This window comes from Lampetra planeri, chromosome 10 (genome assembly GCF_965212315.1).
Source record: "Lampetra planeri chromosome 10, kcLamPlan1.2.h2, whole genome shotgun sequence".
Taxonomy (NCBI): Eukaryota; Metazoa; Chordata; class Hyperoartia; order Petromyzontiformes; family Petromyzontidae; genus Lampetra; species Lampetra planeri.
In genome coordinates, this window is record NC_136116.1 from 3747459 (window position 1) to 3760212 (window position 12754).

The 12754-nt window shown below is 47.0% G+C and overlaps 1 protein-coding gene across 1 annotated transcript in view; it reads left to right on the forward strand.

Moving 5' to 3' along the window:
- LOC144720862 (uncharacterized) overlaps positions 1 to 12754 on the forward strand; it is a 45917-nt gene that overhangs the window by 29061 nt on the left and 4102 nt on the right. Inside the window, exons 9-10 of the mRNA XM_078597959.1 lie at positions 7160 to 7275; positions 10073 to 10199. Of these exons, the coding sequence (XP_078454085.1) occupies positions 7160 to 7275; positions 10073 to 10199 (243 nt within the window). The remainder of the gene's footprint in view (positions 1 to 7159; positions 7276 to 10072; positions 10200 to 12754) is intronic.

The window sequence follows — 12754 nt, forward strand, 5'->3', positions numbered from 1 at the left end:
CCGCTTTAAATTATTTAACTTGTCGCAGGGCCTCGCATGTCGAGTGCAAAAGAAAGAATATTAACCGACAAAAAAGTTGCGAGCTGTTCTAAACCATTGCTGAAATTGTTCTCGAGTTGATCTGTCGCTGCGCGAGGTTTCTTTCGTGGCGGTTTGAGGAACGAGCGCTTGATGAACGCGCGCCTTATTGCCGCACGGAATGGGGCACGCGATAAACGGCGCCCCAAGCTCCCCGTTTCCACTCCGCGGTGTCACCGCTTGGGGCCCCCTCGTCCTCCCCCGAAGTAGACGGCGTCCTGATGAATGAGAACCAATAAAGAGAAGCCATTTCTGTCGCTGTGTGCCTCTGGAGAGCCGCGCTCGAACTGCTGTCTTTCGCGCAATCAGGTTCAGCTGCTGTAATGAGATCTCTCCCTCCAACACCGAGCCCTTGGTGGTGGTAGCGGTGGTGGTAGCAGTCTGCATAGATTCCCACATTCCCTATTCATTAACATATCTTGGCTTCGTAATTACTTTTCATACCATGCAATTCTTAAAGTTAGAACACTTCATATTCTTGGGTCTTTCGATAAAGTCACGTAGATAGGTTCAAAGAAAAGAACAAAAAATAACAAAAAACTCCGACGTTTCGATCGCAACACAAGCGGTCGTCTTCAGGAAAAGGGGGGGGTGAGCTTCCAAGGCAAACTGTTTACAAGGGTTTGAAATGGGTGTAGCCCAAATGTCAGCAGCCAATAACAATGTAAGTGGTGGGCAGCCAACCCGCCGGTGGTTGGTTTTTCCACCAATCAAAGGGCTGCCAGGTGAAAATTAGCATGTTAATGAGAGATTAGCATGTTAATGGGACATCGCAGAGCCGCAACCAAGGGGTCGGCACGCGAAGTGGCTGTGAAAGAGCAAGTTTGAAATGGGCATGAAGCACAACTAACATCGGAAGGTGGTAGGATGGGAACATCATAGCCAATTATGACTTAAACTGGTGGATAACGTCCTTCCAATGATTGCTCAGTTTGTACCCATCTTCTCGGTTGAAATTGTGTCTGTGTCTAGATAGATGGATGGTTTCATGAACGAATTTTTGTTGATAGCCAGTGGGCTTGCAAAGTACCTTCGTCTCTAAGCCAGTGTGGGCTTGTACTTTTTAACTTGTGCATGAAAAGCTGTGTTTCGTGGTAACATTTCCCATGATGCGTGTCATGTGTGGGAAAACACGTTGTGTGGTCAGCCATTCCCATCATTGTCATCACATCGTCATCGCCACCCCATCATCACCGCATCGTCATCATCACCGCATCGTCATCATCGCATCATCATCATAATTATAATTCTTCGTCATCCACCAACAGAATGACCATTGCTAAAGCCAGACCAAGGGTGTTGTCAGTTTTTATTTAATGATTCTGTCCGGGTTCGAGTTTGACATTTTCTGAAATCCATCCTCAGTAGAAATGGTCTTCACAAAACCTACCCAGCTTGGTAGTGTAGCGGTTAGCGCGATGCGCTATGAACCCAGGGACCCGAGTTCGATTCCCGCTCATGGCCAACACCAGTGACAATTATTTGACCTGGTCCTGGGCCTCCCGTAGGTCGACTTAGCCTCAAATGAATACCTGATGTGGTGGGTAAACATTGCCACTAGAGAGAGAAAGGCGGCCGGGAGTGGTGCTCACTGCACTTGTCCCAACAGCCTGATAAGGCTATACGGGGGATCATTGTCTTTGTGCTCACATCAGCCATAAGTGAGTACGTGGTGCTTTGTGTAAATATCAGTACGGGGAGATAAAGACAGAAGACCGGCATGCTCCAGGCCACACCACCTGGCCTTTATAGGTGCTCATGAACAGCACTTGCCCCAACAGCCTTTACAGACTACACGGGGGTCTTTATATGTGTATGGGTGCATCAGGCATAACTACTTCCTCGGGGGAATGAGTTATGATTGAGTTATTTCACTACTTCGTTGAGCTGGTTTGTTATTCTGTCCGTGATTTGCATCGGTCTCGTAATTATCGTTCCTTAGGTGTGCACTTTTTAAGATAGGTCATAATGGGCTGTTAGGCACAAAATTATACACCAATGTTCGTGAGTCCTTACAAACAACGGCTTGCATTACCACCCTACTTGGGTGCCAGAGAGCCTGTGATTAACACCGTGATGAACAGCATGTTATCAAATGAAGCTATCATCCCGCGATTCAGTAAACCTTAGTGCTCCTCCGTCTGAAGCATTGTGAGTGTGTGTATGTGAGTGTGTGTATGTGAGTGTGTGAGTGTGCGGTAGTGTAGCGGTTAGCGCGCTGCACTACGAACCCGGCGACCCGAAATGAATTCCCGCTCAATGCCAACACAAGTGACGATTATGTTAACTAGTTCTGGGCCTCCCCTAGGTCGACTCAGAGCCTCAAATGAGTACCTGGTGTGGTGTGTAGACATCGCCACTCGGGAGGCAAAGGCGTGGTGCTGGCCACCCACCCCCTCGTATGCCGTGCCGGCCTTCGTCGGTGCTACTCACTAACAGCACTTCCTCCTCCAGTCTGTTGAGGCTATACGGAGGATATTTGTCTTTTGTGTGTGCACAAAAGATGGAGGTCCCTCATACAGCCTGTCACAAGACTGTTGAAGCAGGCGTAGTTAGCGATCACCTATTAAGGCTGTCACGACCACCTATGTCGCTCCAGTGCTGGCGTTTGCACATTCTTACCGGACACTCATTTCAAGGTTGAGTCAACCTACGGGAGGCCCAGGGCCGGTTCATTCGCCATTGATGGCGAAAATCGAAATCAAACGCCGGACTGCCAGGTTCATAGCGCAGTGCGTGAACCGATACGCGCACGCGCAGACACGCATTCCACAGAGTATGCAGAATACGTGACCGAGTTGCATAAGCAATCGTCACATTCCAGACAAAGCTAAATGTACTATACGGCTAGACGTGTCATGCTGTAAATCCATTTGTGAAGCCATAAATCGCTGAGAGGAAGCTCAACGGAGAGGGAGCTGTCGATGGTGCTGAAACGAGCTGGCATTTAATATTTATCGCTATTGTAATTGTACTTGTTGTAAATATTACGCACTTAAGCCAAGGCAGTAATAGCGATCGTGAGGGAGCATGCGATTAGAGCATTACATGTTCGTGAAGCCGTAACTTGAATCATCATTCTGGGCTTCACTGCTTAAGGGACTTGCAAATTTAATTGACCAAGCACCATGCTCCCTATTATGTGCCAAGTGAAAATGGCACTTGATGAGAAAACCGAGGCCAACACTGCTCTGTCTCTGGACAGGCAAGCCACTGTTTCTCCCCAGATAATTTTTTTACCACTTTGGAATTGATTATCTTATCCCTGAGTCCAAACAATTCTGAAATCAACTGCCGACGAAAAGCAATGAGTGTAATTCGAAATGCACGTGTTTGCTGTAATTATAAAGGGTTACATTCGCTTTCCTTATTTATTTTACAGTTGGGCTTGACCATTGTTCACCAGTTGTAATTCATCACACATCAATGCAAGTAAATTATCTTTCACAATGATTTCAGTTATTAATTTAGAAATGTCACACAGCTCTTTAAGCAGGAGATTGTTTGTGCGACTCACGGAGGCGCTTGCGACGAGACGCCAGAGGGTTTTTTCCTGACCTCCTGCGAGCTTTTTCAATCTTCCTGTTCGGTAGCGGAGGGGCTGAAGAATCTTCCGCGAGCTGTGATCGGAGCTCCCCCAGATTTTGCACAGCAGAGGCGCGGCCAAGCACAGCACCTGAGAACCACTGGGACCATGCAATTACCCAGGCGTTCCTCATTACCGATCAACTCTGCGCGTGCGAAATGCAGTTGTGAAAGTTTTGTTTCCAATATTAATAACATCGGGAATCATTGTGGACCGAGTGAGAGCGATTGGAGTTATTGTGGTGGCCAGCCTCATCGTGACGCTTACAACCGTGGCACGTATCCAGATGTCGTTGACATGCAGCGCTACGGCTTTATTACAGCCGAGTGCCGCATGCGGTGAAAGATGACATTAATAAACGCTCTGACATTGGGGGAGGAGATGAAAGTATGAAGAGATGATTGTACTTTTTTTTTCATTAAGCTTTTACAAAAGTGCCTGTTCAGGTTAAATTTTGTAAGTAGATTTAGTTTTTTCCCATAAAAAGTGCAAGTGCAGATGTTATTGTACCTGCTGCTTTTGACAGCGATGGCGCGGTGTGGAATCACTCTAATTTTTTGTTGCTGTACAATTTTGGGGTTGAACGATGTTTTCGGAAATGCAAGTGTTTGGTACGTGGTGACTTTGCTGGGTTGTGGCCTTGCAGTCGTGACGGTGAAGAAGGAATTGTCAAACTCGCCCACCACGTGAGAGTTTCGGTCATTCATCACGACACAATGCACTGTCAATCTTGTGGCATCAGCTCCCCCTGCGCATATATAGGTGTAAACCTCATGCTTATGTAATCTATATTACATAATACGGGGCAGTCCTTGGGTTATGAACCTAATTAGTTCATGAGGCCTGTTCGTATGTCGGAACACAAAAACACACCGTATTTAAATGCCCATACGGTCAGTGGTATGAAACGTGTTCCGGTTTAACAAAAAGGGAAGCATTGTTAAGCTCATAATCGTGAAGAAATATTGTACGTTTGCATGTAACACTGTTAAAAATACTGTATAGTAAATAAAACAGAAATTAACATTAGTTTCACTTACCTTGAGTCCTGATGCTCGCTTGTAGTTGGAAGGGGGGCAATGGATCACCACAATTGCACACATGCACACATCCCGACGACAATGATCCCCCATGTAGCCTTAGCAGGCTGTTGGGGCAAGTGCTATTAGTCAGTAGAACTTATGAAGGCCGGTACGGCACATGGGAGGGTGGGTGGCCAACACCCCACCCGGCTGCCTTTGTCTCCCTAGTGGTGATGTTTACACACCGTACCACGTACTGGTGTTGGTCGTGAGCAAGAATTAACCTCGGGTCGCCGCTATGCTACCGCTCCCCACACACTCACACTTTCACACAACAACAACAACAACAAGCGCCATTCGCCACTAAGTGGCGGTGACATCGCCACGACGCTTGTGCCAGGCCATGTGTACCTTGAGGCCACGCACACTTTCACACACACACACTTTCACACGCACACTTTCACACACACACACTTTCACACACAGACACACTTTCACACACACACACTTTCACACACACACTTTCACACACAGACACACTTTCACACACACATACTTTCACACACACACTTTCACACACACACACACACACTTTCACACACAGACACACTTTCACACACAGACACACTTTCACACACAGACACACTTTCACACACTCACACTTTCACACACACACGTCCGTGCACACACACACACGCAAACACTTACTCCCAGCACGAGGCCGACTCACTACGCCTCTCGGAGGATCGCTTCTCTGAACAAAATAGTTCCGTGGTTCAGTTTGCAATTGCCAGTTCGCGTTTTAAATTGATAATTTTTTTTATTTAAGCCGATTTCTAAGTACGGGCGTTCGTAAGTCAAGGACTGGCTGTATATATCTATCCCTTAGCACTGGGGGGACCTTTATCAATTGTGGCTATATTTGGTAGAACATTTTAAACCTTCGGAATCTCAATGCAAAAGTAGAAGCGACATTCAATCGCTCTGGACGACAGTTTAACTTTAAGCAAATGAGGTCTGCAGCACGATTTAGACGAAGAAGCAGCAGAAATAATTGGAGAGCGCCTTTGGGGGAAAGTTCTTTCTTTTTTAACTGTGACATCAATATTTAATGCCCGACATAAAACGTTAATATGTATGAGAAAATGCAAGCGTAATAAATAAAAAAACGGCACGGTGTCTGATTACGCATGGACCATTACCGCCGCCACCCATACGTGAGGTTACGTCATTGTTCCAGATGAATCATTACCAAACGCGGACAGAGTTTATCCACGAACGTGGCCGTTAAGCTTCTCATCAATAACGACCCGAGTGGGTTAAGACCGGTTACGAGTTTCTTTACGTTTTCCCATCTCATCGTTCAACCCTCGAGACGGCGATTGTTGAAATGCCGATAGAAATTAAATTGGCCGCTTTAATTCGTGACAACTGTTTTTATCGCCCGTCTTTATCGTTAGACCATTTCATGCGAACGCTCACAGTCGTATTGCGATAGCCTCTGTCCTGTGTCTTCTTTCGTCGGAAGAGCTAAACGAATGCCGGCTAAACAACAATGCCTGCCCTTCACGGCACGAGATGACACGACTCTTGCGGTCCCAATCGACTCCGCGCGGGGCTTCTGCGGCAGCTCGAGGGTTAAGGGTAATTGCTGTCAGATAAACAGGCCCATTCTCGCCGTGTGTTTGACGGAGAGGGTTATTTCGAGTGTGGCAAAAAAGTGTAATTTCACACCACCGCACGCTCAGATTTATCCTTGAAGGCCGTCCTGGTGGCGCTCAATCGCAAAACACCGTGGCAGCGCAGCATGCCTCGCTTTAGCAACTCCTCCGAGCACCGCCCACTTACCCTTGGGCTACACCCATCTCAAACCTAGATAACATCCCGCTTCAGCAGCTCTCCCGCTATATTTTTTCACCTGATGACGATTGCTCGTGTTGCGATCGAAACGTCGTGATATTTTTATTATTTTTCTATCTAAGTGGCTTTACCGAACGACCCAAAGAATATTAATTCCTGCAGTCACGAAAGCTTTAAGTCAACAATATTCGAAGTGAACAACTAAAAATATTCCGTGCAATATCCCGTACAGACGCAAATCTACGCTCGTATCGTGAGCTGAAGAACGAATGATGATCGAAGCATCGCCGTCTCACGGGCAGGCTCCACTGAAAGTCCTCGTCTCTGTCTGAGCGCACGGCTCAAAATACGGAGCGGGGTAAACTGCATTCATTATGCGAGCGACCATTCACTTTAATAGATGTGAAAGGTCAGATAAATAATTCAAATGCTAAACAGAGGCCCATTTAGGGTGGCATTTTGTTTTGATTGCGAGTCAGCGCAGCCCCTGGAAGCATTTTCACAATTGCAAAACAACAACAACAAGACTCTGAAACGATGACGCTCATGAGAGATGTTGAAAACCGCGATATTAATTGACGTTTTTTCTTTCTTTCCCTTCCACGGGGGACAGATGGAGCATTGTTCCCCGTCAAGGTGAAACCTCTCTTCACTGGAGGCACCTTCAACAGCAGCTACAACAAGAAATATTTGCCGGTGCTGTTCAGCATCCCTCCAGCCACCGTCAAGGTACATTTAAAATCCCAAAAGTTTGTGTAAATGATAAGAAGAAAACCTCCCCCCCCCCCCCCCGTCTCAACGGGAGAACACGCGCAGGCTGATGAACAATTAAAGATGTTTTGGCGAACATTGCGCCCGGCGTGAAATCTCACGTGGCCATCGCAACAGGAGGGCCTCGTGAAATTTGCGGTGCGTTGGTCACGTGACCAACTCGACCGGCCTGATGGTGGGTTGGTCACGTGACCAACGCGACCGCCAGGCCGGTGGAGTTGTGCCGTCCTGCTGTTTGTGAGCGCAGCTCTCGCCGCGTGCTGTTAACTCTTTGACCGTCAATGCGCTCGGTGAGATCACTTCAAATGTTATTGCTTTGACGATACATGCCATGACGCCTGTGCAGAGCATATCCGTGTTACGGTAATGTGTATGATTATATATATATATATCATATATTTTATCATGCCATGTCCCCAACGCATGACGTGCGAATCTCTGGGCTGGCTTTTATCTTTTTTTTTTACTGCAGTTGCTGAGCATAGGCCCCACAGCACCAGAACGCAAAGCGGCCGGCAGCAGACAGCCCTTTTAAAGCCGTAATAGACAAAGAGTTGACACTTTTTCGCGATTTGGGCGAGGATGCGAGAACTTGGGGGGGAAATAGACGATGGGGGAGAGAATTCCAGAGTGCAACAGCGGAGAGAATGAGAAGCGTTTTGACCTTCAGGTGTGGTGGTTTTGAACACAGCGCGGTTGACATAACAATATAAGTGGACATCCTCACTGACGTGATACCATGGCAGACGCGCCGCATTCATAAAGCAAATTAACAAAGCAAAACAATGACAGTCGCTGTTCAATTAAATGCGATTTTTGAAGTAAACAATTAAAATGTCATAAAATGGGGGTTCTTGAAAGCATATCGAACAGTTCGATTAGAATTAACATAATAACGACGGTTCCATTTGTCGTTTGAAACATGTGGCGGGCCCGCCATGAGTCACTCAGTCACACGACGATCGCCACGTGCCCCCCCCTCACCCTTCCTCCTCTCCCTGGGCGTTTACAAAGCCTGGGCATTCGCGTTGCTCCCTTGGTCCAAGTTTCAAGTTTAAAAGTAAAATTTATTAGGTATAGCCCTGTGAGACATGCGGCTCTTGAGTCGGGTGCAACCGCAACAAACAAAATATGAACAGAGAACATCTTAAAGCGACGACGCGCAACAGAGACAACACTGTGTGCAAACATCCCAGTGTGATGCAAGTCAAACAATAACAATTTAGTTTAAAGTTATCAGACCAACTCCGCACTTCCGCAAGAAACATGGCTTAACCATATGTTTTCGAAATCACCAAAATAAAGCTATAAAAACAGTAATCATAGGAACTGTGATTCAAATTTAACAATAAACGATATACGTAACATGTACGACCAAACTTGCAGCCATAGCTGGCAGCATGACACTCCCAGTGTATGATGTGTGAGTGAGTCAGTGTATGATTTGTGAGTGAGTCAGTGTATGATTTGTGAGTGAGTCAGTGTATGATGTGTGAGTGAGTCAGTGGAAGATGAGTGAATGTATCATGGCCTCCTCCCCGCCATCACGGCCTCCTCCACGCCATCACGGCCTGGACTCATGCAAAGCCCTTCAACGCGACACACTCCGCGACTTTGCCTAATGGTAATGTCCCGTTGAGCCCCACGGCTGGACAGAGGCCCGCTGTCACATGCCACTCAGTCGCATCCGATCGCCGCTTAGTCACGTCCGGTAGATGCCGAGTCACATCTGATAGCCGCCTAGTCACATCCCAGTGGCATCTGATAGCGCTTAGTCACGTCCGGTAGATGCCTAGTCATGTCCAGTAGCCGCCTGTGGGCGTCTGAATTAATTCTCAGGTCGAAGGCGTCAGCTATCCTGACGATGTACGCGCGAACGGACTGATGGAGAGAGAGAGAGAGCGGCCGTGGCATATTTACAATGCGCGTACGTATTGCGAAAGCCAGCCAATTTTTCACAAGCCTCTTGGGGTCGACCATAGCATTTTCATTACGACGCACTACCCTGCAGGGACTGGCCTGATATAAGGGACGTGACATGGAAATTATGATTGGTTTTTTTGTTGCTGCTGTTGTTTCTGTGCTGCTTGCGACCGTAACGCATTGCCCTATGGGCACGGTAAATCTCACAGGCAATGAACTCGTAGGGAGCATATTTGTTGTGGGTTAAGAGTGGCGGTGCACTTGAACTGTTCACCTGAAACACGCAAAAAATCTCTCGTGTAGCCTTAACAGACTGTTGGGGCAAGTGCTGTTAGGTATCACCTATGAAAGTCGGCATGGCACACGAGGGGGTGGGTGGCCAGCACCACACCCAGCCACACACACACACAGTTTGACGGAGCCCGCGATGGTACCATAAACACGCCGCGTAAAAATGCCATGCCGAACAACTTATCGCCGACCCGTTGAAAGGCGTAATGAGTTTCAGCGCTCCCTTGATTACGGCGCGGCGTGTGAGCTGAGCGAGTCCTGCCCAGAGGGCCCGAGGCCCTGTCCACGGTTATTGGAACGTTTTGTCTGCACATCGCGCCCATAAAAAAAGCCAATAGGCCTAATTGGGGGCGAGGGGGGGGGTGTATTGCGCTCGATAAATCACGCTCAGTTACAGCAGGCAATGAAGGCCCACGTGCTATTAAAGTCCCACTTCCGGGGGCCATTCGCGATGCACGCCACGGCAGATCGATGAGACCTTCTGCCCGTAAATTGATTTATTAATAGGTTTATTAATCCTCGCGTAATGGGATTGCCGCAGGTGGAGCTCTACGCCGTTATAACGGGGCACGGCAGCGACGAGCACGGCTGCGGAGAGTTCTGCGTGACGTCCCACCACTTTGTCGTCAACAGGAAGTTCACCAACTCCATAACGTTCAGCAACGCAGGTACCGGAGCACACGGTGCTCCCAAAAACGCAAAGTTTTTTCTTTAGCTCGCCCTGCTGCCGTGGCTACGCCACACGTGGCTGCCTGTGACCCAGCACTGTGGAGGTAGCAGCAAGGGTTGGTGGATCGCCGCACAAATGTTGCACAACTCCCTTTGTAAGGGCGTCCAGGTGTCAGACCGGTGGCGAGATGTTGACGACCTCGCCTGGTATACAGGAGATTGTGGGTTCGATCTCGACCCTGATGCCTGTATATTTGGAGTTTGCATGTTCTCCCCATGGTCGCGTGGATTCTTCTTCGGGTCCTCCAGGTTTTTTCCTCCACATTTAGAAACCTCCGTTTAGAGTGTAATTTGGCTGCTATAAATTTCAACGTGATAAGCCACTTCGTTGAGCGTTAATTTGCGATAGCCAGGTCGCTTCTGAAAAAGTGCTTTTTAGCTCGGTGGACCTTACCTGTAAAAAATATAAATATTTTCGTAGTTTAATTTATAACCTGGTTTTCTCGTAGGCCGTAGCACAAAAATGTGGACTCCACCTGTTCGGTCTGTATGGGATAGAGCGTTTCCCCTTTGCATGCGTGGGTTTTCTCTGGGTGCTGCAAGTTTCCTCTCCACGTGTAAGCACGCTTTAATTGGCCAATAACACTTTAGTATATATATAGAGGCGGTTCAATCTCGATTTGAAGTTTTCGTGACTGCAGGGATCCATACTCTTTGGTTCTTTCGGTAAAGTCTCGTAGGTATAAAATAAATTAAATCAGGACGTTTCGATCGCAACACAAGCAATCATCATCAGGTGGGAAAACCACAGCAAAAAAAAATAATTCCCACTTCAGCAAAAAAATGTTCTTGCTGTGGTTTTCCCACCTGATGATGATTGCTTGTATTTTATACCTACGTGACTTTACCGAAAGAACCAAAGAGTATATATAGAGGATCACAGAGCTTGGGTAATTGTTGGCATCACGTGGCTGCTGCCTCTTCCTGCTTGTCTGTGGTTCCGAGCGAATAATTGGCGACACGTTATGAGTTTGAATTCTTATTATCTTGCGTTGAAATGTTTTACGTATGTATGTTTAACTTTTTTCGCACCGTACATAGCCAACCGTGCATTGAAAGGACAATAAACTAAACACAAAAAGCAGTTGTAAATAATTTCGTAAAGTATTCCATCGGTTATCTCCAGAACGTGGTGAGAGAGATAAACACAGCGGTGCATCGCAAACAGCAGTCCGGATGATCTGACATTGTAACTTTTGAAAATTTTCAGCACCTTACAGTTTCCTGTTACGTCAAACAATTGTGACACAAACGCAGAAAGTATTTGCGAGCCAATCTCCGGAAAGTGACGAGAGGGTGCTGAACATCGTGGCACAGGTTAATCACAAGTGGCGAATGAACAACTCAGCTCTTGTATATCATCACGCTGGCGTGCAATCGCTTGCATTTATACGCGAGTGTCAGTTTATTTGCCTTTTGTTTGTTTTGTGTGGAAATGTACGGAAGCTGAAGCTTTGAAAGCACGCAAAAAGTTACGGAGAGGTGCATGCTGGGAATTAACAGCGCGAGACTTGAAAGAGAAACCCGTAGATTGGTGAAGAAACGCAAAGTTATCGGGGCATAATCTTGACTGTTCGTCAAAGTGTAAGTGGGCTTTGGGCGGGAGACATCGCTACGAAAGGAACGTGGCAGGCAGTTGAGACTATCGACTGAACGGCAACAAAAAGGGGTTCCTCCTGGTCCCTGATTTTTGCCAGGATCGTCCTCTTGTTGAGGTAGCTGTGCTTGCACGGTTGGCTACGTACGGTGCGAAAGACGTTCAAGGTACATACGTACGTACGCGAAGGGAGGTACGTGTCCCCAAATCATTCCTTACACCAGGCCCCATTCCAACCACGCTATGCCACTGATTTTACATGCAGTGTGTGTACTATATGGTGTACGCATATCCTGCGTGTCTATATGGCATGTATGTATGCTGAACTTCTTTCGTACCATACATAGCCAACAGTGCTAGTCAGAGGTGCGAGGGAAGGACAACAAACTAAAAACAAAAAACAGTGGGTGCATATATATATACTGTAATGTGTATATATGTGGTGTGTGTGTTTATGTAGTGTCAATCTTAATTTTAGAACTTTCGTGACTGCAGGAATTATTATTTGGTTCTTTCGGTTAAGTCACGTCTAAAGATAAAATAATAAATTACATTAAATAATAGAATACGACGTTTCGATTGCAACACAAGCAATCATCATCAGGTATAATGAAATAGCGACATAAAATCTAACCAGAAAACTATAGACAGACATATTAGCAGACAGATATCACCAAGATACATAGAGAGAGCAACACAGGTAACAGAGAGAGGTGGTCGTCTCTGTGGGGTGGCCTTAAATAGACAGAGGAGGGCGGACGCAGAGAGAGGGAGGGGGGTTAGCATACCAATGAGTGATATATCATTGATATGCTAATTTTTTCTCTAACCCCCCTCCCTCTCTCTGCGTCCGCCCTCCTCTGTCTATTTAAGGCCACCCCACAGAGACGACCACCT